This window comes from Hypomesus nipponensis, chromosome 9, assembly GCF_054491055.1.
Source record: "Hypomesus nipponensis isolate SF chromosome 9, ASM5449105v1, whole genome shotgun sequence".
Classification (NCBI taxonomy): domain Eukaryota; kingdom Metazoa; phylum Chordata; class Actinopteri; order Osmeriformes; family Osmeridae; genus Hypomesus; species Hypomesus nipponensis.
In genome coordinates, this window is record NC_140369.1 from 16,863,292 (window position 1) to 16,891,275 (window position 27,984).

At 50.1% G+C, this 27,984-nt stretch overlaps 2 protein-coding genes across 3 annotated transcripts in view; one reads left to right on the forward strand and one right to left on the reverse strand.

Annotated features, from left to right (window-relative positions):
* Positions 1-2,945: 2,945 nt before the first annotated feature.
* Positions 2,946-19,701, forward strand: vgll4b (vestigial-like family member 4b). The gene is made up of 5 exons (XM_084705712.1): positions 2,946-3,403; positions 8,494-8,683; positions 15,063-15,291; positions 15,476-15,599; positions 16,498-19,701. Exons 1-5 carry the CDS (start codon positions 3,322-3,324, stop codon positions 16,746-16,748), a joined length of 876 nt encoding a protein of 291 aa, XP_084561838.1. The 5' UTR covers positions 2,946-3,321; the 3' UTR covers positions 16,749-19,701.
* An 84-nt stretch (positions 19,702-19,785) lies between these two features.
* atg7 (ATG7 autophagy related 7 homolog (S. cerevisiae)) overlaps positions 19,786-27,984 on the reverse strand; it is a 30,538-nt gene continuing 22,339 nt past the window's right edge. The window contains exon 19 of one of the 2 annotated variants that reach the window (XM_084704687.1): positions 19,786-20,725. In XM_084704687.1, coding sequence (XP_084560813.1) covers positions 20,693-20,725 — 33 coding nt within the window. In that variant the 3' untranslated portion in view covers positions 19,786-20,692. The remainder of the gene's footprint in view (positions 20,726-27,984) is intronic. The other variant, XM_084704688.1, reaches the window with a different exon arrangement.

The window sequence follows — 27,984 nt, forward strand, 5'->3', positions numbered from 1 at the left end:
CTCTGTGATGTCCCACTGTCACCACAGTGTCTCACCCTCCCAAGCCAGCCCGAGAGGATCGTTCTTCTTTGTTGTTGTTCAGGCACACCTTCTCCCCAGAGGTGTCTCAGCCTGTTGAACAGGAAGTCTGTTGGACTCAACTGCAAAGAACTAGTAGTGCTTTATGGCAGCTCCTTGTCTGTGTGCCAGTGTTAACTTAGATAGGATTGTTGTTATCGGCAAAGTGGTCTGGTGCTTCGAGGGAGGGTGTTGGGTTATTTCTTAACTCTCTTCTTTCTGAAGTCATGCGTTTCTAAGGGGAAAGTGGAATTTTACCAAAGTATTGTATAATAATTAATCACCTTAGCTTAGTTACTCAACTCAGAGCTTTGGTATGAACAAAGTGGCCATTTATATAGTGCAATTTCACAGACTCGGCTCTGCATGTCCAAGCAAACACTGAAGCAAAGCCACTAGGCATGTTAGGTTCTCTCGTGTTAATGAGACATGTCCATACAGAGTGAAAGGATACCCTGTTGTCATCTTAAAGCACCAAGGAATGGTAATCTGATGTTTTGATTTAAAGCGTAAATAAATTGTTTTTGTATTTACTCTCTGAGAAAATAAAAATAAAAAATTCAAATAGAGTAATTCACACATTCATTTTACATCGGTCCTTGTCTTGACACCTCACTCTAACAGTTCACTTTAACAGAAGCCCCTCTGAGCCCACGGAAGAAACTTCCTATTCAGTTGAAGGAGACTGGTCCGGTCACATTATGTTGACTGAGCCAGTCCAATTATCCTGTGTTAGTGAGCCGTTGTTGTGTCCTGAAACTACCCACCACAGAAGACAATGGATGAACCAGCAGCTGTCTGAATAGGGGCACTGTTCTAACTTGGCGTGGATATTCTGCAGAGTGTGTGAAATATGAGACAATGCCTCTTCAAAAACCAATGAGAACCATTTTCTTTGGTTCTTAGCGGAGGTGGGAGGGGGAGTGGAGGACGAGAAGGGGGTGGGGGGTGTTGTGAGGGAGGGGGGGGGGGGGGGTAAAGTCCTCAAAGTGAATAGAAGCCCCTAATCCTATTTACAATTGAGAGTGAAGTTAGAAGAAGGATCTGTAATCTGGCTAGGGAGAGAGGTCAGTTGAAAACCGTGGCATTGGGCCTGAATGATCCTTTTGGTGCACTATTTGGTGTCACCAACAGACTGCATTTGGTTCAGAATGCTCCAGCCTGTTAAAGGTTAACAGGGTGTAAAGCTCCTGAGTTTTACCACTGCAGCTCAAATTTCTATCTACTTCATTGTTGCTGTTTTGGGATGGTTGCCAAATGGAGTATTTCAAGGCTAATCTTTAGCGGGTTTTCTGAAGTTGAAAGGAAAACGTCATGTAAATAACTTCAGCCTACTTGATTCAGCTGGCATAAACTGAGTAAAACATGTTTCAGAAGCACTACTATATTGAAGTAAAGCTCCGACAGACTCTCAGCCTTCTGGGGGCTGTGGGTCTCTTTCTGCTGTTTGCACCAGCCCAATCCAGGGGCACCCCTAGCCAACAGTAGAGGCTCCTGATTGGGGCTTTCGCCACCATGGCAACATGGCCGAATGCATGGGCTCCCACCAATCTGGCTTGTTTGGCCTTCCCCTTCACACAGGCTGTTTCATCCAAAGAGGGGGATGCATGTGGACCTCAGGTATTCTGTTCACATACATCTGTGTGGGTGGAAAGGGAGAATGAACACCCATGTGGATGAATTGGCGCTCTATCTACATGTTTTTTTTTCTTTTTGATGTCAACAATTTGATAGAAATACGTTTAATTTTGACATTATAACATTTGCTTTATTGTCTCATACGTGACAGCAGAAGTTTTTACAATGGATTCAAACAGGTTATTTTACATTTTTATAATAAACCATAGATTAAGATAATATCCTGCTTAGGTTCTTGATACAAGTAAGTCACTTAAAAATGAAGTCTGTAAGCGGCAACAAATCCAGAGACGGGAGCTTGTAAACTTTACAGTGTAGAGCAGCTGTCTGAAGCTTAAACCACCCTGTTCATCAGATTCAGATACGTGTAAACTTTACAGTGTCAAACAGCTGTCTGAAGCTTAAACCACCCTGTTCACTAGATCCAGATACGTGTAAACTTTACAGTGTAGAGCAGCTGTCTGAAGCTTAAACCACCCTGTTCATCAGATCCAGATACGTGTAAACTTTACAGTGTCAAGCAGCTGTCTGAAGCTTAAACCACCCTGTTCATCAGATCCAGATACGTGTAAACTTTACAGTGTCAAGCAGTTGTCTGAAGCTTAAACCACCCTGTTCATCAGATCTAGATACGTGATGTTGTATATAACGTGAAGGACAAGTTGCTGTACCGGTCTGCTCATCCAAAACTCAGATTTGGACATTTATTGTCAGGCCAAGAGTATGTTCATTGTTTGCCATTCTTCCCCTTCTTTCGTGTTTGTGTTTGTGTGTGCGCGCGCGCGCGTGTCTTGTGTTCATGTTATGTCTTGATGGATAAGCTTTGAAGATACAGGCCTCGACAGTCTGCTATGACACTAGAGGGCAGCAAAGAATCATTGCAAGATTGCAACTCTGTAGCTTGAGGATCAGAGGAAAACAGATTAAAGTTGTATTGTTCAGCCAGCTTTCATATTCATACCATGTATTTGCTATTAAAATCGCAAATATATAATTTTTATGTTAACTTTTTTAGTTATGGTTAATTGAAAAAACAATTGATGTAGGTTTATGCATAGGTCAATTATGGTTGATGTGATACGAACGGCTTTGATCATCAGTGGTAATGCTGAATATAATGCAGTTGAATGTTATTTTTTTACTTTTCCATGACTGCTTTCTGATTCAAGATTTTCGGATTCAAGCCCCTCCCTCTCTCGTTCGCTAGACTAGAGACGCATTTGGAAGGCTGATCTTGTGCGTAAAAAATCTCTGACATTTGAGGCGCTCCAGGGATTTAGCGAGCATGCCTAGTGGCCGATGCATACATAGAGGAAACCAGTGTACATTCGAGTCATACCAAGCATAACCTGCGTGTCAGTGCAGTCTACTTACAGCGGGCTGTGAGGAGAACTGGCGCTTTTCTTTTGTCTAAACTAATTATTTCGACCACTTTAAAAAGTACTTTCAACAAACTTTGAGTTCGGGAATTCATTACCATTCAGTCTCGTATTCAAGGAATTTATTTTTTGCATTCAGAAAAGTTAGAGGCTGGGCCTTTAGCTTGGTGTCGTATCCACGTTCACATAATTATTCCAATTGCCTCGGTCGAAAGCAAAAAAGCTGGTCTTTTTGCGAAACCAATAAATGCTTCTTACGAAAATGGACCTGTTGAACTACCAGTACTTGGACAAAATGAATAACAACATTGGCATACTTTGCTATGAAGGTAAACTCATTATTTTCTTTAGCCTAATTGTAAAACGTGATTCTGGTTGTCTGCTCTTCGACGTCTAATAACGGTTCTGAAATGAACTGTCAGTAGGTTATTACCGATTTCGAGTCTTGGTGACTTGGTTGGATGTTATGGCAATCGAATATTGTGTTAGTAGTAGGCTTTAATATTCAACGTCAGTATGAATATGGACTTGCTATAGTAGCTTCGTCATATTTTACAAACTGTACTGTTTGCGTTTGGTACCATAGGCTCCTATTAATTATTTGTACTATTTGCTTTTTATTTAACTGGACACATGTATTGAGTAAAACCTTTTTGAATTGCTCCTTTCTTGTAAGCTTTTTAAGTTCATAATGTAGCATACATTCTTATTTTAATATTTTCCAAGGGTTCTAAAGCTTCACATTAACGTGACTGTAATGCAATTTACCTGTCACTTGCAAAATTATCAACAACTTGTATGCTATCATGTGTACAGTGCTTTGGGTAGTGTTTTGTCCATTATTATGAAAGACAAGTCTCAAAATGAAGCTCATTAATTGAACATCAAAGTCTGGGTACTTGTCTAAGCCCACCCATGTGTGAATTTCAACACTTGCTTCTTGATCCAGCTTGACTCTGAATTATGAGGTGCATAATTATTCAAACTCACAACAAAACACCCACATGCCACTATATCTGTAAGTGTATTTTGACTATTGGGATCAATTCTTCATACTTCCTCCTCTAACCCCAACCCCACGACAGGCTAAGTCACCAGTCATGAATGTGGCTGTAGGGTGACGAAAGATTGTGGGAACTTGGGTCTTTGAGCAGGGTTTGCATTCAGTGACCCAACCACGAGCAGCCAGACCTGGGTCTGTCTCCTCTCCGGTTCTCTTCCTCCCAACCAGCCTCCTGTTGTCAGTCTTCACTTGTCAAGGGCAGAAATGTGATACAGTCAGCGTATGGGGCCTAAAATGTATGTTCCACAGTAGCATGGAAAATAGAATGCAGACAGACTCTTTGTCACACATTTGACTTTCGGTGTTACCACCAGCAGCTTGTTCCAACCAGTTGAGCCATTCTGGACATGAGGAACTGTGTTTGTAAAACATGGTCTTTGTTTAGTTTAACAATCCCATTGAAGGTGTAATGGAAGAAAGTGTACTGTGGCTGATTATGGCCCTGATACCCTGTTGGGACATTGGGGCTTGCTGAACGAGCTAATCTGAAGCAGCACCAGTCATTCAGCCTGCCAGTCAGCCAGTCAGCCAGTAGTCCTATCTCTCACTGCTACCAGGATTAGCAGGGCCATTTTAGACTGTAGAACAGTGATGGTTTAGGAATAGCTTCCCTATAAATGTGACGCAAAAACAGAGACATAATTTGTTGCAATAGATAGAACAAACTACAGTAAGACTATACTTCAACCCCATACTTAAATCTGCTGTTGGGATCCTGGGTGTTCCAGTTCAAGCCTATTTGATGTGCTGAGTGGTTATTTCAAAGGATAATGAGATCCTTCCAGAGTCAGTTCTCATTGTATCAGACAACAGCGGTTCCCTACAGTATCATTACATGCTGCGGACGTTTCTCCTCTTTTTTTTCCTTTCTTCTTTTCGTTGAGGAAACCAGGCTCACTCCTCTCTCGGAGAGCAGTATTATTGGGACGCTTCTCTGGGAATCACACGGCCCGGTTTGTTTTCGAGCTTCGTCTCAGCTGACCGAGTGTAGCTGCTTCCTGATAAGCAACAAACACGACAACAACAAAAATGGTGGATCAATGCGCCTCCACAGCCTAGAGCGGAGCCTGACGGCCAGCCAGGGAGAGGGGAACGCTACCGCCAGCTCCTTTTCTCAAGGTCTCTCGCTCATCATCACCGTGGCTCGTTATTCAGCTTCCCCCCCAGAGTAGACGTCAGGCCTGGCCTGCCGCTGGAATGCCTTCCTCTGGCAGTAGCCCCCCCACAGTCACATGACCCGGTGACAGTGGATGGAAATACACAATCACTGCAGCCATTTCTGCTGTCTGTAGCCATGGCAGGCTTTTTTCAGCTATTTTGGAGGTGCTGTAAAGGCCCCGTGTCTAATCCCCTTACTGCCTGTGTGCTGGGTGTGAAGGGGGACATTGTGCTCTCGTCCAGTTATGTTTGTCGGGCCGGGGGGTTGAGGAGATGTGGTGATTTACATGTTGCACATTTAGATGTTGTTGATGACTTCATGAGAATCATTTCTCCATTCAACAGATGCTCCCCCCCCCCCCCCCCCCCATGACATACAGAAGATATTTGACTACCCGTGATCTTGTAGCAAAATGCTCTAGCACTGAGCTATACCAACTGAGCCATACCGTAAAAAAAAAAAAAAAAAACTTTTTATAGTTTAACCAAATGAAAAATGTGGTGGATGGGTAAGTTCACTTATGTAACTTAAGTAGTTGGATAAACTACTCTGTGTAAGCGACTACTAAACTCCTCTGTCTAAACTACTGCTATCCTGGGACTTGTGCGGGATGGATTCCTCTGGCTTCACTAGAATGACCTCCCTCTCCACCAGCCAGGTTCTACTCTGTGGGACGGAGCCAGCAAAGGCAGGAGAATGCTGACTGTCCATTTTACTGCTGAACACAGGCAAAATAAAGCTGCGTGCTATGTAAAAGACCCACCCTGCCAAAGCTACGCGCTTTTGTCATCCCACTGCCTTGGTTTAGCTCTGCCTCGAATGTTGATGTAGGCCTGTGGCTGATGTAGATCTGCTGCCTGGATGAGAAAAGATTGTGGCAGAGAAAGAGAGAGAGAGATAAAGAGAGAGAGAGAGAGAGAGAGAGAGGGCCTGGCAGCCATCAGACATCCGGCCTGATGTTCCTGCAGAGAAGACAACAAGGCCCTTCTTTTTATACTTGTTTTGTCTGTGTTGTGCGCGAGGCCCTTTCATGTCGTTCAAAAAGAAAGGATTCATGCATTTTAAAAATAAAGGTAACCCCTCAGGCCCTCCTTTCCCATTCCTGAGGATGCCTGCCAAATATATCTATCGTTTCGAGCCATGCTTAGATTCTGCTTTTTAAAGCCTGCCAAAGGAAGGGGAGGGGAGGTTCACCTCTGTAATATGAGCTCATCCTGACTTCATGTTTGAAGTCCTAAGAGGACTTGGCCTTTCATCATGTTCACTTAATGACGGCCTCTCATTGAGTTTGGACACGGAGAGCCTCCCTCGACACTGATAGAGATCTTTATGACTCAGGCCGTTCCTAACAAAGGTTACTGTACCAGGAGGGAACGCTGGGGTTCCTCTCTCTCTCTCAGGCTGGTTCTGTTGCTCTCTCTCTCTTCTCCCCCTGCACCCGTTATCGTCCTGCACAGACTCGGTGAATGGCGGCAGAGTAGAACGGCAGCCAGTTCTGTGGACTGAAATAGAGGAAGCTCCTGTGTGCAGTCTAGAATAGGTGGTGTGCCAAATGACGTTGTGTCCTTAGGCAAGGCACTTCACCCTACTTGCCTCGGGGGGAATGTCCCTGTACTTACTGTAAGTCGCTCTGGATAAGAGCGTCTGCTAAATGACTAAATGTAAATGTTTCCCCGCGACGCAAATGCTAGTTTCGTCCCATCGCGGCCCGAGCATTGCAAAACCAGGGCACATGTTTTGCCCCCTGAATGGACTCGCAGCGAGACACAGTTGACTTCTGTAGATTATTTGTCAGCCCTCCATGGACTGTCTGACCCCGCCCCCTCGTCGGGCACTTCACTCTTGAACCTCTGATAAGCCATTATATTCGCTGCTCTCCGATTGGCCGGCTGATTGGGCTACCACAGCCCGGCCCACAGTCTTCTCTTTATTACCAGCCCTCTCTCCTGCCAAAAACAATGATGTCATCCCGGTTGCCATGGAGCGCAGTCTGACGAGCAGAAACATGCCAGTCAGGAAAATGGGCTGCTTGTTCAGGAGGCTCCTCTCATTCTACTCTTAAAGAGGACAGGGGGACCGGGTGGGGGCAGTGGGGGTGCTGGGGTGGAAAACATCAGATTTCCCTCCAGTCGAATGCTGGGGTATTTTAATTGTTCCAGATTGAGTTTTTTTTTTTTTTTTAAATTCTGTGGACCCCCCCCCCCCCCCCCGCCCAGTCCATTCTTCTTGACCCTCAGGAAGAAAGAAAAAACTCTGTAGCACATGAATTGATTACAGCTGCTGTCTCCTCAAGTCTGCCTTCAGACACCCACTGGCTGCTGCTCTCTGTTTTAGCACGGAGGTGTTTGATTGGGCAGGAGCAGCTCTCCAGTGGAAAGTCCCCATCAGGAGTCTCTGCCAGTAGTATTTTTCCTGCTTCACTCCCACTCACCCCGGTCTCTGTACAGGCTCTGTGAGCTGCTTCACATGCTTTTTTTTTAAGCCATAAATTGAAGTTGTTTTCGTCCATCCAGTTATCCATTCTGCAGCGTTCAGAGCTTGCCAGGGCATGCATTGTGGCTGAGTGTAAAAACCCCTGCAGAGCAGAATGGGCCACGCTTGTCATGTGTTTGTTAAGGCAACCTGGAGGCAGATCTGCTCTTATCACCCTCCAGTTTATTGCCTGATAGGGTATGTGGTGGAACCGAGATACGGTCACAGTCATGACCAATCCAGCGCCAGTTCAGGGTCACCGTGTCACTTCTGTAAGCGTCTATTGTTTTGCGCCCGCTGACTTTGACCTAGCCTGCTCTTAGAGCTAGCCTTCAATGTGGCTGTGTTTCTGTTAGAGTTAACACATCTGAGATCATATCTTTCCGGTTCTAACTGTTGTTTTCCCTCCCTCCCTCCCTCCCTCCCTCCCTCCCTCCCTCCCTCCCTCCCTCCCTCCCTCCCTCCCTCCCTCCCTCCCTCCCTCCCTCCCTCCCTCCCTCCCTCCCTCCCTCCCTCCCTCCCTCCCTCCCTCCCTCCCTCCCTCCCTCCCTCCCTCCCTCCCTCCCTCCCTCCCTCCCTCCCTCCCTCCCTCCCTCCCTCCCTCCCTCCCTCCCTCCCTCCCTCCCTCCCTCCCTCCCTCCCTCCCTCCCTCCCTCCCTCCCTCCCTCCCTCCCTCCCTCCCTCCCTCCCTCCCTCCCTCCCTCCCTCCCTCCCCTCACTCCCAGGAGAGGCAGCTCTGAGAGGTGACCCCAGGATGCAGTCCATGACCCTGTCCTCGGCCGTCAGCAGCCACAGGACGGGGCCTCCTCCCATCAGCCCCAGCAAGAGGAAGCACAGCGGGGACCAAGGCGACGACGACATCGACTGTGACAACGAGCATTTGGTCAAGATGAGCCGGCTGTTTGCCGCACAGCTGTACGTTGACCCTAGCCTGTGGCGTGTGACTGAACATCCTGTAGTGTCTCCTGCTCTGCTCCACCACTAATGCTTCCGAGGGGTGACGCTAACGTTATGTTTACGGGCTAGCGACTGCAGTTGTTGATCACCTGCAACCTCATTGTGTTATTTTGGGGTGAGGGGGGGTATAGTTTAGTTGGAGAGCATCGACTGAGGTCACAGGTTCAAATGCTGCCTCTAAGTTTCTTTGGAAATGCTACTGTTAATCAGTCCATTCATCTGTGCCTTATAGACCCTCAGCTCAGCAGCACTGCGATGCAGCTGGCTCTTATTTGGGGTACATCTGTGCAGGTAGCACTGTTGCTGAAGTCGGATTCTGGACGTGCGCCCGAGGGCTTGCATGGTTCCGAGTGGCGGTTCTAGGATTCCACACATTCCAGGCCTGTGATTGGTGCACATGGCTGGCCAGTGGAGCCAGTCCGTGCTCCTGGTGGAGGCTGGTGTGGAGGCTGTCTTCATTCCTTACATTCCTGCCGAACAGGCTGGGGCTGGGGCTGGGGCTGGGGCTGGGGCTGGGGCTGGGGCTAGGGCTTAGGCAGTGTTCGATCATGGGACCACAGTTACGGCTATTTATTGTTGAATATCTCACCCTGGTGTTAGACCGAGCACTCACAAGCTTGTTCACGGCCCTGGGAACAGGGGATGGGGATTAAGATCTAAGTGAAAGAGGCTAGTGACACACACACATTCACACACATACACAAATAGGCACATGAGAATTGTTGGTCTATTTAATCGGGTCAACTGTTGGTATCATACCAAAGGGTGATCTTCATATTTCAGCAGTGCATGTGTTCCAGTTAAGGCCGCACATACATCATTATTATGTTTATGGTCCTGTTTTCTGAGAACAGGAGCACAATTTTGATGTTTGCGCGGTTTCACTCCAGTAACGTGATCTTGGTGAGGCATTTGATTTATGTGCCAAGTGGTTAACTTCTGCCCTGGTTTATATGGAAATATACCCACACATGCATATCAAGTAGGTCTGAAGCATGTCTTTCTTGTGTAACTCTGCCCACATGGGCACATTGTAATTTCGCCTGCTAGAAACGAGTTGTCATCAGACTGGAGCTGCTGAAGAGACTGAACAGTCCAGTATTATACAGACACACTTGGTCCAGGCTGTAATGGTAGGGTTTCTTCTACACTGAGTTGGATGTACTTGGAACCTTGAGACTGCTCTTATGGGCAGTTAAAGACTAACAGGCTTTTCCCAGCCAGAGCTTCAAATGGACACCCTTAGTCAAAACACAGGTCTCGTAGCTGTACCGGGCTATTTCTGACGATTCCAAACAGAAGTTGTGTTTAACTCGATTGGCTTGGGTTCACCCTGCTGTCTCTTAAGTGCTGTTATTTATATGTTTTGGATGGGACACCTCCCCCCCCCCCTCTGTACCTCTGGGTCCCCTGGGCTGCGTTCGCGCAGGAAAAGGAGAACTCATTTAGACATTGCAGACCGAGATGCACTCTGACGGTCATCCTGATCGACATGACACCATGTTCAATGGCCGCCCACATAATAGGTTCACTATGAGATCGTTCATCTTTTGGAGTTTCTGTTTCTTTCACCCTCCGGACCAGCCTCGTGAGTCTCGACGTGTCTGAGGAGAAGCTAGCCGAGACACTCGACACCTCCGGATGAGGGTGGGGTCCACAACCTTGCAGGGTTGGGTTGCTATTGTGGTCCAATGGTGCGAGGGGTGGGGGGGGGGGTGGGGGGGCTGGTAGGAAGAAAGCCCTGCCACCACATCTTCAGAAGGAGGAGTGGATGTTTAAGTTACATGTAGAGAAGATGGTCACGTGACCCCCTAATGGGTTTGCCTGCCCTGGAACCTTTGTGTCGGAAACCGAGATCTATGACGGTGAAGAACCCCTCGTGAAGATTGGGCGTTATTTAGGTGCTTTGAACCTGTACTCAAATTAAAAACATAAAAACATAAATGGAAGCTTATCCCGCATGAATTTACGTTGAAATGTGAGGTTGTGTAAAAAGTCCTGAGACATGCTCTCTGGGGAAATGGAGGTTGTGGCTCAAGGCCTGCTCTGTGTAGTGGAGTAGGATTTCTTGTCAGGCAAAGCTATTTTCTCATTTTCCCTGTGGAACAGAAAACAAAGAGCCCTTATCCTGAAAGACCACTGTGGGCTCCAAGCTAGCTACGGCTGCCTCCTGTCCCTCTGAACGGACTCCCCTTTGCAATAAGAGTAGTCTGTTTGGCTTCCCTCCCCAAAACACTCCTCCAACCGCCACAATAAGAGTCTCCCTTTCTGCTGTGAGTGTCTCTCTCCCTCTCTGTCTCTCTCTCTGTCTCTGTCTCTCTCTCTCTCTCTCTCTCTCTCTCTCTCTGTGTCTCTCTCTCTCTCTCTGTGTCTCTCACTCTCTGTGTCTCTCTCTCTCTGTGTGTCTCTCTCTCTCTGTGTCTCTCTCTGTGTCTCTCTTTTTCTCTCTCTCTGTACAGCTGTTGGGAGCTACATGTGTTCATGCTGGTCAGCTGACCCTGTCCTCCAGACTCCTCCCCCCTTCTCCTCTACGGTCGAGGCGTTGCGGTGAGCAGGCAGGCCTGTGCTGCTGCTGCAGTGCTCGCTGGGAACTCCAAAAGCAGTGCTTTCTCATGGCTCCCGCCCCAGCCAAACACAGAGGAGAGACAAACCACTGCCAGGGTAGCCAAGGCTGATGAAATCATAGTTTGCTGTTGTTTTACACTGGGGTTTTCTTTGTTGGGTGTGTACGAACACAGACCCTCTTCAGTTGTGTGCCTTTTTGCCTGTCTTTGCGGTTTTGGTCTCTTGGTTTTCATTCTGGAGACTTTTTACAGCTTCATTTGCACATGACAGCTGTACGCGCTTTTAATATCTGGTTCAGTGTAATTGTGGAGCCTCAGACGAAAGGGTCACGCAGCGCAAAGTTAATTGGTTGGTCTCGCGCTGCTTTGTGTTTTGACCTAACTCAAAAACGAGGCTGTGTTTATACCTTCGCAGGAAACGGGAACCTGTTGACTTTTCAGCTTTGTGTATTGTGTTATTCCTCACTTCCCCGCAAGCTCCTGCTGAAGCCACAGCAGAGGGGTGTGCGGGCCTGTGTGTGTTTGTGTGTGTGTGTGTGTGTGTGTAGGAGGAGGACCTTCGGCGCGGGCCTGTGTTTGTAACCTGTGGTTCTGCACCTCCCCCCTCCTCCTCCTCCCCCGACCTGATTTTTCCCAGATGTTTCCTGTATCTCCGAGGGCGAGGCCTCGTTCACTTAAAACCTCCCCCGCCAAAAAAAGAAAAAAAAAACTTTCCTGACCGAGATTTGTAGTGAAGTTTCTCAAACGGCACCGAAGCACAATTGTGAGAAAATGCTTTCCTGTTTTATTACCCCAGAGGCCTCAAAAAAAAAGAAGCCTAATAGGAACATGGCATGGAGCTGACAAGCACAGAGTTGGGAAATTCCGTTTTCTTTCTTTCTTTTTTTCTGTTTATCAAATTTTTCAAAGGCCAGTTATTTGATGATTGTATCACCTCTGGGCTTCCTTAGTACAGGGAACATCTGCTCCATGTCAGCACAGCTCTCTGCACGGCGTAGGAATCCCGCTTGAGGTTGACAGTGACAGGAAAGCACGTACTTAAGAATAATTGTGGCGTTGTAATATTGCCGAGGAAATATGACGCGTTCATTTATGGATCGCTGGTTTGGGCCGACTTGTATGCCCTGCGTTTATCCCTGGGAATAGCCCCGCGATTCCTGCCACAAGTGCCACCACTAATACCAGGCTTGCACATCACCCAGTGGCTTGTAAAGAAAAGTCGCATTGACAACGCGGTACAGTATTCGAGCTGTTGTTAATCCCAATTTGTAATCGGATCACCTCTCCCTCTTCCTCGCCCCCTCTTTGTTTTTTGGACGCGAGGCTTCCCGTCCCTCCAGCTGCTCTCTGACAACACCTTGAAACATGGTGTGTACTTAGGTTGCCATGACTCAGTGTGAGGAGCAAGACTGAACATTTATTGTGAAAGGGGATCCAGCCTCCCCCCACCCCCACCCCTCCTCCCCTCTTTTATTTTGTTTTCCTCCCCCAGCCCAGAGAGCTTGCCAAGGCTCTGAGGCCCCAGGCCCGGCCTTCTTGTGGGAGGAAGCAGGCTTGTCTTCATGCTCTTTGGCAATGATTAAAGTTGGGCCCTCCCCCCCCCCCCCCCCATACACACACACACACACTCTGGCCTCTTTATACTCCCCCCTTCATCAAAACAGACGGAGGCCCCATATTCTCATATGAAGCCGATTTAAAGTCTTAAACACACCACTTACTGTATCTGTAAAGGCAAAGGGCAATAACTCTGTCCAATCAAAACTTATCCTGCTCCCCCCCCCCCCCACCCGCCATCATCTCCTATCTTTTTGTTTGCACCAGTCCATCCCCCCCTCCCGCCACCTTCTCTCCCGTCCCCCGCCCCCAGTCGGTGCACAGCTCCCTCGCAGGCCCCCCGGGGAGAGCCTCACCCTGCCTCTCCCACCAGGAGGGAACATGTCCAAACTGCTCTCTGGTGCTCTGTCAGGATCCTGGGACGAGAACGGGAGAGTTTGTGTGCCTGCCCGGGAGCTTGATCACACACTGTTTATGTTTGAGGACAGAATGGAAGGGGGAAAGGAGTTTGTTGAAGTCGTTTAAACAACCTTTCATTCAGCGGATAGGAGTAGGCGTTAGCATGGACGTTCTGCTGAATGTAAGTTCATATTTGGCCACAAGGACTTAAGCTTACTCATAGACCGAGTCGTTGTTTGGGTTCAACCCTTACGGGATTGGGGGAAAAAAGCAGATTTTCAAGTCTTTTTCGGAGGAGAATCTCGGCGCTAAAGCAGACGCGCTGTGGCGCTAGCAGAGTTGTGGGTCTGGGATCCATTGTTTGATGTATTGTTCCTGGGAACGGGATTTGCCAAGTCTCTCTGAGACTCCACAGGAAGTGGGCTGTGCGGGAGCTCGGAGGTAGAGAGGGACCGGCCTCCAACTGAAATATCCATGGAAACTGGGAAGAAAGGAAACCATAACGGAAGGAAACCCTCTGCCTCATTCTCTTGTAGCTGAGGTCTCATGCATTCATTCTCTCTCTCTCTCTCTCTCTCTCTCTCTCTCTCTCTCTCTCTCTCTCTCTCTCTCTCTCTCTCTCTCTCTCTCTCTCTCTCTCTCTCTCTCTCTCTCTCTCTCTCTCTCTCTCTCTCTCTCTCTCTCTCTCTCTCTCTCTCTCTCTCTCTCTCTCTCTCTCTCTCTCTCTCTCTCTCTCTCTCTCTCTCTCTCTCTCTCTCTCTCTCTCTCTCTCTCAAACACATCCACAAAACTCACTTGCTCACCCCTTTCTCTCTCTCTTACGCTTGATCTCAAGTTTTCCCCCTTTCTATTGCCCATTTGTTGGGGGGGGGGGGGAAGACATGGTTTGGATGGTAACAGAGAGCTCCCAGATGCTTTCTTCCCTGGTCGGGGTTGCCTGGTCACGCCATACTACGAAGCGTACAGGAGAGCCGGCGCTCACTGGGGGCGCTCCTCTGCGTCCCCGTCCCCCCCCCGCCCTGCTCCATGACCGGGGGAACAGGACTGTTGTCTCCCTTTTGGTCTGAGGCAGGACAGAGAGGACAGGAGCCCCCCCCTCCCTCCCCTTATAAAGCCCTCAGTCCACCCCTCTGACGACAGGAGAGAAGAGCGAGAGAGAGGGAGGGGGGGGGAAGGAGGCGAGGGCTATTGCAGGAAGGGTGATATACAAAACAGAGCAGGAAGACGCATGCACGCCCTTTGAGATGCAGTGAGAGATTGTTGGTCGAAAAAATACAAGTAGTCCCCCGTCCCCCCCGACAAGGCCACGGGGATTGGGAAAACCACCCCAGATGTTTGGAAGATGTTACTGTCCTATCTCCAGCGAGGTGATGTCATCTTTCAAAGGTTGGCGTTCAAGATAAGACACCGGTGCTGGTCTTTTCAAGGTTCAAATGTAGTATTTATAGGTCTCGTTACAGATATGGTTACAAGCAAACGAGTCCACGATTTGAAGTCCCACGATTTGGCTTTGCCTTTGGTTGTCGGGTTCCGCAGAGGTTGGAGGCTCGTTCGTTTCGACCTTCCCGTTTGGCGTTTCCGTGGGTCGAGTACGTTCCTGGCGTTGGAGGCAGAGACGACATGCAAGTCTGTCGGACCGAACGTTCTTGTCAAGCCCTCAGGCGGGCTGAGCGGAGCGCTGTGATGAGAACGTGCCTGGGCCCAGCGGCCCGCCGTGCTGCCTCATTAGCTGCTGTGCCTGTTCATGTCGTGCTGCTGTGGAACCAACCCCCTCCCCGAGTAACAGCCCCTCTCCCATCTTTCCCTCCCCCCAACAGAGGCAAGCCTGCCAACGGCGACTGCTACCGCAAGGACCCCCGCGAGCGCAGCCGGAGCCCCATTGAACGCGCCGTGGCCCCGTCCATCGGTCTCCACGGCAACCACCCCTACGCCCACATGCCCAGCCTGGCCATGGACCAGCCCCTGGCACTGACCAAAAACAACATGGACGCCGCCCGCACCATGGCGCCCGTCTCGCCCGTCGTCAGCCCAGTGGAGCGCCAGCAGGTCAGACTCCGCCCCTCCCCACCCCCCCCCCCCCCCCCCCCCCTACGTCCTTCACCTCCTTACTGGTCACACGGATGTCCTGTACCCTGGCCAACACACACACACACACACACACACAGCTGCTGTTAACTGTGTCCTCCAGTAGGGATTGTACCTGTATCTAACACCCTCCTCCTCCCGGCAGAATCGTCCATCTGTGATCACGTGCGCTCCGGCCAACAAACGCAACTGTAACCTGTCTCACTGCCCCGTGTCTCACAACGGCTGCTCCTCCAGCCTGCCCCCCAACTACAGGAGAACCCCCAACAGTAAGTCTCCCCCCCTGCACCTCACATCACAGATCCCCCCCCCCCCCCCATCTCCATAAGAACCCCCCCACGGTAGTAGGCTCGACTCGATGTCGACCACGACGTCGCTTCTCACACGCCGTTTGCCCAATGCTTCCGCTATTCCGTCTGTCAGCTGTCCATTCCGTTCCCTCTCACCCGTAAGTGAGTTGTGGATCATCTCAGGTTAAGTTGGGACTTAAGAAGCCCCCTCCACCTCCCTGACCTAGCGCTGAAACACCTGACATGCCCCAGGACAGTGAGTGGAGCATGTCTCTGCCTGTCGTCCAATGGGCTGTGAGGAGGAGGAGGAGGAGGAGGAGGAGGGCAGCTCTGTTCAGTCAGCACAGGGGGTCAGGCTGGGGTCAGCTGAGGGCCACGGGAACACAGATCTCATCTCTCTGCAGGGACCTCTCTCCTCCTCTTAAAGAGGGAAAACACAGTAATGGGAAGCAGCTCGGCTTACGCAACTCCTCAGCTTCCTGTCAGGTCTCCCGTGTCTACATCTGGAGACACTGAAGACATTTCTCCTCGGACCTCTCTGAGAGCGTGTATTAAATCCCGTGGGTTACAGTACGTTAGGGTGTCCTTTGAACCGTCCAATGATACATTTGACACCCCGTGAGAAGGGAGAGTGTTGAGAGCATGCGTGTCGGGGAGTCCCATCTTAAAATGTGTGGGCTACTAACACGATCAATATCAACATAATCCTTCATTTTTGTAATATTGTCAGCAATCCAAAATCCAGGGGGGCTGGGCATGTAAATGAGGGGGGCCTGGGGGGGGGGGGCGTGGCGTGGCTACGACCCTGTGGTGTGTACGTGTGTGACCGTGTGTCAGCTTGGGCTAACCTGCCTCTCCATCCCCCCCCCCCCCCCAGCTCCGACCAACACGGCGTGCGACCCCGTGATTGAGGAGCACTTCCGCCGCAGCCTGGGCAAGAACTACAAGGAGCCCGAGCCCCTCGCCAACTCGGTGTCCATCACGGGCTCGGTGGACGACCACTTCGCCAAGGCCCTGGGGGAGACCTGGCTCCAGATCAAGGCCAAGGGCAGCTCCACCAGCAGCCCCGACTCCTCCCCCTCCAACCACATGGTCAACCACAACCACTCCCCCTCCTTGGTCTCCTGAAGGACTTGGAGCTCCGCCCCCCCCCCCCACCCTCCCCCTTGCCCCACCGGGTGACAGCCCGGCGAACCCGCTCAGCCCTTCGTGCGCCCCTGCATGCGTTTGCCATCCCCGCTTGGAGCAGCGTCAGTGTATAGCCGTGTACATAGTGATGATGGAGGGAAGGAGGCGTCTTTTTCGTTTGGACCGTCTAACGTTTTTTTTGTTTGTTGTCTTTTGTTTCTGTCTATGCTAGGTTTTGCGTACAGCTTTGTGTTTTGAGTTCTCCTTTGTCCGGCGTTTGAAAGGAAAGCTAGCAAAAATCCTTTTACTTTACCACATGACTCCAGCAAGCATCCCAACCCCCCCTATGCCTTTGTTACCAAAGATACCTCGGATGCAAATTTGCGACCCCCTCGCAGAAGGAAAGGAAAAGAACAATTGGAATCCATTTTGCTCACATTCATCTCTTTCTCCCCTACAACCTGACACTCCACACTGTAGAGCTCTCCCTGATACTGTATGTGTATACTTGAAGCGAAAGGCCTGGTCCGATTTGCACTACTGTTGAGGGATTAAGGTTGCATGTCGAACTCGTGTTGGATATACACATGCTTATTAATAGACAGCGTTTCGAGGGCAGATTGCTGAATGACAGTTAGGTGAGGCTGCGTTCCACCTCAAAGTTTCAAAACGAGCAGTTCCCACTGCCAGGGGAGAGAAGATGCCCAGTTCCTTTTTCCCCCAACACATTTTTGGTAAGGTTGATACTCACAACTGAACTGTGTCCTTGTCCAAACATGGGCATTGTAATCACTCTGATTAGCCACCCTTATCTCCCCCCCCCCCTCCCCCTCCCCCTCCACCCTTTACTAAGCACTGTGGTTTGGTAGATTTTAGGTAAGGTTTGAAGGGTAATTGTTTTGTTTTTGCTTTACAACTGCATGTTTTGAATAGCTGGTATCTATTAATGTTTAGACATTTCAATCTCACTACTACTAGCCTGTTTTCAGATGTAGTTTTATTGTTTATGTTGTCAGTAACAGTCCTAGATAGACTCACTGCTGGTACAGTTTAACTCGATATTATGATTTTGTATTCAAATCGTCATTATGGTAACAGCCAGCTACACAAGGACAGCCTCCGGATAGGCCTGACGCTACACATGAACCAATCGGATTTCTGTGACGGTAATCCCATGGTACAGGATGCTGCAGCACTGTGCATGACTGAACATGAGAAACACAAACAGCCAGAGACAGGTCAAAGCCTAGGAGAGGCGACGTCTCTGCCGACGAGCGCGGAGATTTCGGCGGCGTCGTTTCTTCCCCCCCCCCCCACCTCTACTTTTGCAAACATGTTTTTGTTTGCGGTCGGCCGGCTGCAGCAGCCTGAGGAAACGACCTTTGAACTCGTGATCAGCCTGTACCAAGGTGTCATACATTCCTCCTATAGGGAACTCAGCACGGGTGTCACCCTTTCTCTCAATCTCAGCATACATAGCTACTAACTAACCAGTAAGAGATGACTAAGGTGTCTGGTTGTGGTGAGGCCGGGGTTGTGACACTGCCCAGAGGCCTTGCCCTGTCTGTGGTCTGATGGCCATACATTCCATCACGCCAGTTCACTTCTGGACGACGACACAACCATTCTGAATCAGAATCCAACTGCCAGACAGTTGACTGTTCTCAAAGTGTGTCTGAGTCAAACGTTTCGAGAGAGAAGAAAAAGAAACATCTGGGTCGTTTCTCCCCAAATTCATGGGTTTCTTTACGCGTTGTTTGTGGTCATGTATCGGACATGGGAAGAAAAAAAACCAACAAATTGTGACTATGATATTTGGCCATCGTAAGATATTCATTTCATGTACGTAAACACAGAGGGAATGGGCATTGTGTCCCAATGTCATACTCATACACATTTCACCACCATCTGTAGGTAGGAGGCTTACCCTGCTTCAGAAAACTCTCCCTACATGCTGTAGGAAAATCACGTCAAAAATACTTTTTTTATATAGACCATCATTACGCTGTGCGTAACGAATGTACAGAGAAAAAAAATCGTAGGTATTTTTTGAGGAACAGTTAATTTGTTAATGACATGTAGCTATTTAAAAAAATTTTCCCCTGTCCTGTTATTGTAATCATGCATTTTCTTTTCTTGTGGGAAAAAAAAAAAAAGTTGATCTTTTTTGTTTGTAGAGTTTGTCGAAAGGTTAAAAAAAAGTGCAGGAACACAGTTATTGTATGGAAACACGGCGTCGATGGCCACTTGTGTATTAACGCTGACGGCGAATCAGCAGTCTCAATGCAGAGTCGAACACCAACCGTGACATTCTTGATCAACCTTTTGCCTCTTGGGACGACAGAACAAAAAAAAGACAAAGTGCTCATCTGACCTGTCTGAGATAGGTAAATCCATGATTGGTCTGGGGTGGGGAGTCACATTGGCTGTGGTGCACTAAAGGTCACCTCGATTCCCTTGTTGGAGGATGGATAGAGCGTTGACCCCCCCAGGGCATGTTCCGTTCGGCAGTGGTCCTACCTGAGCCCTCGACCCTGCATGGGTGTAACTATGGAGACAATCTGGCCAGGTAGTCAAACAGCTGTTCAACCATGTTCATTTATCAATTGACCTCTATGCAGGCCACGCTGGATGGTATGTACCCTGGGATGTGTGACACAGCCTTTTGTCCCTCATATATATCCTGTTGGGGTTGAATTGCTACTGTATTAGCTGTGTTTATTTAACTCTAGAACCCGGGAAGACTGGTTGTGCTTCCAAATAAATGAGACAGAAACTCTCAAGTTCCTTCACTTGGAAGCTGCATCAACGTTGTACTTCAAACTGTTTGTAAATCTGTATTAAACCCTCAATCTGTGGCCCCTGTGTCTCCTTCAACTAAAAAGGTTTTGGCAGGCCAACTTTTTTTGTACTTAAAGTAGCCTCAATGAACAATAAAGTGCTCTTAAACCACTATGTGCCTCTTGTGACTGATGTGTTCATGATTGTGACAATGACAAAAGGACAGGTGGGAGGAAAAACAGACAGGAAACTGTCAGGTGATTGGTTTACATTTAATACAATGTGAGAACAGAACATTGTACAGTGTTTATATATATATATATATATATAGGTTGTTATGCTTGACAGCGTTACAAAACAGTTGAGGCAAATGAGTGCCTTACACATGCTTTACATCAGAATGATCTCACATCCACGAGATTATAGAACACTCATGAGTGGCTAAATACTGTCACTCTTAAGTCGCGCCATTTGCACGACGACGAAACCAAAATAAAACACGAGGGAAACGCCGTAACAGCTGAGGTGAGGAGGACGGAAGCCAATCAAGTTAAGGTGTGTCACATAGCGCTAGCGGATGGGTTTGGAGGGTCGGGGTCCGTGTGAATTATGCTTAGAAAAAGGTCCTGACGTCACAGAGCTTTCTTAACTGATATCCCTTAGAAACACCACTGAAGCTAAAACAATGCCATACTGTAAACACTATAGAGGATTTCTGATTAGCACACATTCCCTACAGAACAAAGTGAACTGGTTTCCAAACAAGCGTCCATTCGTTAATTTACACTGCAGAAAAACTGAAAAAAACAACAAAAAAACAGACCCTTGATAAGACAATACGACCAGATATAAAGCCACATGTGCGGAACCTTCTATTTCATCCAGAGAGATTCATAAATCACTCTGAGGAACCCGGTAGACTTCCAGAGTTATGAAAGCCCAGGGGGGTTTTTTTAGGCGGGGATCCCATACTAGTGAGCGCTCTGTGGGAGGACGCCCTCGTTGAAGAGGACAGTGTCCTGCAGGGGAACGACCACCGCCCGGCCCTCGGCCTTCCAGGGAGAAAGGAGTTAAAGCCAGGCCTGATTCAGGATGGGGTCTCAGCCAGGCCCGTGGAAAGCCTTTGTTCCACGTCCTTTCAGACCTCCGTCCGTTCCACGCGCTCAGATGCTTTCGTCATCACTCATGTCCCAGATCTGAGGAGAAGAGCACGACACAGACAGCAGCAGTTAGCGTTTTAGTACTTGAGAACTTGGGTTTCCATGTCTTTGTAAGCTCGTGACAGGGCTATAAGAGTGCAGTAACGGGAGTAGAATCATTCGGCGTCCTCACTGATAATGACACATGTCAAATATTTGACTTTAAAAAGAGATTGAGCTTTTTATGTTCCAGGACATCACACTCAGCTGCTGAATTCCAAAGTGCCTCCTACTCTCTTCCTTGCCTCCTATTCTCTTCACTGCCTCCTACAACCTCACTGCCTCCTACAACCTCACTGCCTCCTACCCCCTCACTACCTCCTACTCTCTCACTGCCTCCTACCCCCTCACTACCTCCTACTCTCTCACTGCCTCTTACAACCTCACTGCCTCCTACAACCTCACTGCCTCCTACCCCCTCACTACCTCCTACAACCTCACTGCCTCCTACTCTCTCACTGCCTCCTACAACCTCTCTGCCTCCTACTCTCTCACTGCCTCCTACAACCTCTCTGCCTCCTACTCTCTCACTGCCTCCTACAACCTCACTGCCTCCTACAACCTCACTGCCTCCTACAACCTCACTGCCTCCTACTCTATCACTGCCTCCTACCCACTCACTGCCTTCTGCCTCCTACACCATCAGTGCCTCTCTCCGTGTCATCCTGTAATTTAGAAATTCTGACCATGACCTGATTCCTAACCCTAAACCTGGACTTCACACACACACGCACACGCACACACACACACACACACAGTTCAAACAGGAGACTTTCCCACACAACTGTGTCAGTAAACAACGCAAATTCTGACGCTGGGAAATTCCTCACATTTCCAGTTACTTCAGACGCAATTCACATACCTCTGAACCGAGTCAAGAATGTTGCACACACAGAAGGACACACAGTCACGCACGCACTCTTGGCACCTTCATGCCACATATCTGAATACGTGCCGGCTCTAAAAGCGCGCGCGTGTGTGCGTGTGGGGGGGAATTGTAAACCAGACAGACTTGTTACAGAAGCCACAGAGGAGAACAGCAGGGCTGTGGACAGACGGACAGCAGCGGGGGCGGAGGAGGAGGAGGGAGCGTGGGCCCGGGCGACGTGGGGAAGCTGCGTGTCCGACGACTACTCCGGCGCTAAGAAGCCTCCCATCCTTCGCCGCGGTCTGGGCATGACGGCCCTGCCTCGTTTCCCAAAAGTCAGACTAGAATCAAGCCCATCATTATTTTAATTACAGCCCACTGAGAGGGCCCTTCTACTGGCTGTGTAGAGCCCAACGGAGCCCTTAGGATGGGCTCGGTGGTAATTGGACGTGATATAATGTCTCTTGTATCGCCTTCTCTGCTGCCGAACTGTATGTTTAACTCTACTGTGCGTCTGTGTTGGGTTCATGCAGACTAATTGTTAAAGTTGTCTTAAACACGGTTTCATCTAGGCAAGTTGTATAGTTACATGCTACATGCTGTAGATTAGAGAAACAGAGAGACAGAGACAGAGACAGACAGACAGACAGACAGACAGACAGACAGACAGACAGACAGACAGACAGACAGACAGAGAGAGAGAGAGAGAGAGAGAGAGAGAGAGAGAGAGAGAGAGAGAGAGAGAGAGAGAGAGAGAGAGCGAGAGAGAGAGAGAGAGAGAGAGAGAGAGAGAGAGAGAGAGAGGGAACACCAACCCCACTGATAAACCTGAGTTCATAGATGAGCTCTACTAAACAGGTTGATAACAAAAGAAAACGAGCTCACATAGCCAGTGTATCCAGTGAACAATGAGTCTGTAAAACTTCCCCTCTCCTAAAACAAACAAAGCAAAGTTGTGGTGACACAATCCTTTATCCTCGCTCCCAAGGCAGTCCTAGTCATCACCTGGTAAGTGTGGGGAAAGTCACCACACCCAGCCAGACACCCAGCCAGACAGACAGCCAGCCAGACAGCCAGCCAGCCAGGCAGGGACGTACACTCATATAAAAGTTGCAGGTCACTCACTGTCCCCCCCGGCTGCTTCATAAACATCAAAAGGACAGCGGGCGGAAAACGCTTTGAAATGGATCGACAGTGGAACGCACCCTCTTGGTGACGTGCGCGTATTTGTGCGTGCGTGTTTGGGAGAGATATCCTTTGTGTGGAAGGGTACAGAGGCTGAAGGGGGAGACTTGCATAAACTGAATGGGTTTCACTGATGCCAAAAAAAAGATGCCATGTGTTTTTTTCCCCTCACATCGTTCCCACATAGCATGGCAGGCAATAATTTGTTTCAATCAACATGACGGTTGATTGTGATAGAATTTGTACAAATTTGAATTCAAATAGTGAATTTGTGAATGAAGCGACTACTGTACAGTATGTATACCGCAATGTAACATGGAATAGCAAGCTTTCAACACTTGGTGCCCATTTCCAGAAGCTAAACCTATTACTACAGAATCGAGTTACCAATAATACGCCGCGAACCACAACGATTTCTTTCAGTTCTGGAGTACATTGCATAGCATTTGGCATCTGTGGTCTTTTATGGAGGTCATCCCTAAAACAATACACCACTACTTCTACGTGTTTGGACCTTGAGAGGAAGCGGAGTGTTTTCAGTATTGCATCCAGACCACTGAGCCATACGTACTCTGCCGGCCTCAGAAAAAAAAGATGATACAATTACAATCATGGCTGTGCAAACAAGACAACGATCTGATAACGATTTCTGCCACAGGCCAGAGAAAGCAGAGCCAACTCTGGGGCTTATTTCCTCACCAAACACACACACACACACACACGCTCAAGTCCCAACATAAGGGGCCCCTCTCACATCTCTGCTGTGGAGGATCACCAACCCTACACTGCAGTACGCAGCAACAGCAAACGCTCTGGAACGTCCAAGGCGCTGCAGCCCGTGCTGTTTGTGGCCCATCCAGCGTCTAACACACTCTGCCAGAGATTAGCCCGGCGTCCACCGACTCCAAACACAACCGGTGGCAGGCAATGAAAAATTTTTAAAAAAGAAAGAAAGAAAAAAACATCTGCTTTGCATATCAGAGCTGAAACCATAGCACAACGCCAGCTGTGTTGCCTTTCATCGTTGAGAAGTGGAAGCAAGAAGCAAGAGTATTAGCCGTCCGCGGACCACACAGGACGCGCTGGGCTCGTGGCGCGGGGGCGTCTGTGCTGCCGTCTGTGCCGCCCAGGAGGGGACTGGGGCACACTTACCCTTCTACTGAGTCAACAGAACCACACACACACACACACACGATGCTGCTCCTGAACTGGGAGGAGAGGGGAAGAGTGAAGAGGAGTGAAGAAGAGGGGAGTGGGGTAGGGTGTGTGTGTGTGTCGGGGGGGGGGGGGCACCAGTACTCCTCCTCTGAGGCAAGGCACAGCGGAGGATCTCCACAGCAACGCTCAAACCGGCCCGTCACTGTCCTACGTGTCAGAAATAACTCGTGTTGACAGGAACACGCGCGCGAGCACAGATATGCCTCCCAAACCCCGAGGTTGCCTCGAAAATGCATTCCTCCTTCTAGCCCATTCTGCACATTCCATTTCAATAGGAATTCTAACCGGTTTGCCCGGCTGGCAGAGTCAGATCGTTATAACAGACCTGCAACCCTGAGTCTTTCCTGACAGCTGCATCTACGTCAAGACACCCTATCAGGGGCTCTCTGACGTCCGAGGCCGGGGTCAGGTCTGGGGTCGCGACACAGAGTCCTCTGGCTGACGGAAAGGACCATCTTGGTTTCTGCCAGCTGTTTAGAGTGCGGTGTAACCTGGATTTGATTCCAGCCCCGGGTCATTTCCTGTGTGTCTTCACCCTCACTCTCTGCCTGCCTTTCCTGCCTTTCTCTAAATGTCACTATCCAATAAAGCAGTAACAGGACAAAAATATATCGTAAATTGGGAGAAAAAAAAAGAAAAAAAAAAGAGGTAACCTCCTATTCTCCGAGCCCTGCTCCTTCGTGATGTACATGTCCTCACACAGATGGCCCCCCACACCCAGAAGACACAGCCGGCCCCCCACACCCAGAAGACACAGCCGGCCCCCCACACCCAGAAGACACAGCCGGCCCCCCACACCCAGAAGACACAGCCGGCCCCCCACACCCAGAAGACACAGCCGGCCCCCCACACCCAGAAGACACAGCCGGCCCCCCACACCCAGAAGACACAGCCGGCCCCCCACACCCAGAAGACACAGCCGGCCCCCCACACCCAGAGGACACAGCCGGCCCCCCACACCCAGAAGACCCAGGCTGGCACTCTTGTTTTGCCAACTTAACCAGGCCGGTGTAGCCAAGCTGCTGAGGCCTGGATGAGGCCTGCCTGGTAACTCTGCCCAGGGGGCCCCAAGGGCTGGAACCTGGGGGCTGGAGCTGGCAGGGTAGGCTGGCCCGGAGGGACCAGCTGCATTTAGTAATTGTCCTCCCTGAGTTCATGGTGTTCTCGCCTGTCTCAGGAGGGAACACTGACATCCCAGATTCTGGGTACTGCAACAGGAAGGGGTGGGGCCCAGCTCCTGTGGGGGAGGAGAAGGTGGCTGATAGTGGAAGGGGGACTGGGATAGGGGGCTTTGGTGGGTGTGTGTGTGTGAGGGGGCGTTGAGTGGGAACAGGGCAAGTCGGAGGATCCCAGCTGGGGTCACGTCCCTGGTTTTATTTCCATAACCCAACAGGCTAATCAAACAAGAGCCCGGGGTCTGGTCGAGGAACCACAGGCTCACGGGCCAACGGGGAGGGATTTGAGAGACGCACAAGTGGGTTTTCCCTTAATCCCATTCTCTTTCACACTCTCTCTCACTCACACACACACACACACACACTCACAAACACACACACAAGTTTATTTACTGGCAGCTCACAAATCACTCCTAACTTACAGACAGCAGCTAACTAACTAACCTATTCACCTAAACAACCTCCTCAGTATCTGGAAGGTCTAAGATTGCACATAACAACAACACAGGCAAAACAAAGCAACTAAAACCAGATCAACACAGACACTGACGCAAGAGCCGTGCTCCCTGGAAAAGATCTCTCTCTCTCTCCGGAGACCTTTCTCTCTCTCTCTCTCTCTCTCTCTCTCTCTAACCCCCTCCCATATCCTTCACTCTCCCCCGCTTTCTCACTTTCCCTTCTCTCCCCCCCCCCCGCCCTCTCCGCTCCATTTTGAGGGGATTCACGCGAAGGAGCGTCTCTGAACACAAATGGAGGCTCTCCTGGGAGTGGCGTCCTGCTGGGCAGCAGCTGGGCTCTGGTGTCTCTCCAGGTGGGGAGGCTCGCTCGTCTCTCTTTCTCTCGCTCTCTTCCTTCCCCCTGACTCGCGTCTCGCTCAGACGTCGCATCTTGCTCTCCCCCCCGATCCCTCTCGTCCTCCGCGCCCCGTCTCCTTTCCTGTCGTTTCCGGGTCAAAAGGAAGAACACTTGGTGTTCCGCGGGCCGACTTGCGGCCGACTATTTCCACCCCCTTAAAAAAAAAAAAAAACACATCTTCACATACAACCTTTGTCTGCGTGTCCCAGACTGCAAAGGATTTTGCCTCTGGGGACAATAAAATTTGACTGAGGTAAAAAAAAAAAAAAAACCTTAAAGCCCCCGGACAAGAGCTTCAATACGACTTTGTTATCCGTCCTCCGATTCTCAAACCCCTTAAAGCGTGTTGATAGGGAAAGGACCACGCCGCTTGTTTTGTGAAACCCGTCACCTACCCACCACTACTGAGAACCCACTCGGGGGAGAACCCGAATCGAGCAAACCGCCTCTAACCTGCGATACTGCTGGGGGAGGGGGGGGGTGCTTAGCAGCAAACAGCAATAAAAGAGCAGGCCTTCAGGGTGATCAGGCGCCGTGTGCCAGTACAGACCTGCCCTGCTTTTAATTACACGTGTGACTTCCATCCAACTGACGTGTGGTGGGAGAGGCAATCAGGCCCCCACGGGCAGCTCAGAGCAGCAGGCGAGGCAGGCTGGGAGGGAGGCAGGCAGGCAGGCAGGCAGGCAGGCAGGCAGGCAGGCAGGCAGGCAGGCTGGGAGGGAGGCAGGCGAGGCAGGCAGGCAGGCTGGGGCTTGGAGAGCAAACACTCATTACCAGAAATCTGAGGGAGGGCAGCGACGTACGCAGGAGGCCTGGAGGCGGTTCAGAGAGCCCGGGTGAATCACTTCAAAAACCAGAGGAGCCACCGGAGCTGCCTGGCTCCTCTTTATCTGGGATCAAGCCTTGCCTCCAGTTCAGATAAGAGAGTCCTAAAGCTGGCTAATGACAGACCTGGGAGGGGCTGCCTTTGATCCACTGTTAAGACCATCACAGAGTTAGCCATCCTTGATAAAAGACCCCTCGACGATGGATGGCACACTTGTGAAGCAGATCACCCAGCCAGCTGCTCAAATCCTAATGGGGGAACGACGCCAAGTGGAAGTTTGGGGACGACGCGCGTGGTCAGCGTAGTGCACTCCGTGCCGCTGTACCAGCCATCCCTGCGTCATCTCAAACTCTCTGGGTCCTACTCTGACGGGGAGGGGGGGGAGAGAGAGAGGGGGGGGGGAAGAGAGAGAGCCAAAGAGAGCGAGGAAGAGAGATAGGGGAAGGAAAAGAGAAAGTAGGAAAAGAGAGAGAGAGAGAGAGAGAAAGAGAGGCCAGATGGAACCCCATGGCCGTTTGAGAGTTCCAGGGGTTAGGCATGGGGCCTGGGGGGGGGCTGATGCAATCTGGGAGCAGCATGTGTTGGGCTGAGCAGCAGCATCAGAGAGAGATAAGGCCTGGTGCTGCGACCAGAGCTCCGGGGCGAGATTACCTCTGGACACGCAGCCAGAACCTGCGCACGCACACACACACACACACACACACACACACGTGGAACACACACGGAAAGAAGCGCACACGCGGTATGTAATTCATCTGATTCATACGCACTGAAAGAAAAAAGCAGTCAGGGAGAATAAGGGACCACTGCAGACTAGGGGCCTGGGACTGCTCCTTCAGTGATCCAGGAATATCCATTCATAGAGGAATGACCCCCCCACTCCCTGGATGCAACGCGATCCCCCCCCCCCCCCCCCCCCCCCGACTATACCCTGCAACAGTTCCGGGCGGAAGAGGAGGTAAATCTGGACTGGCGCCATTGCGCTGCCCTGTATAGGAACAGGAGGGTCCTCTCTATAGCCTGGACACGACCAGACATGCAGGCCAACAGGCAGAGAGACAGGCCCACAGGCAGGGAGACAGGCCAACAAGCAGGGAGACAGGCCGACAGGCAGGGAGACAGGCCCACA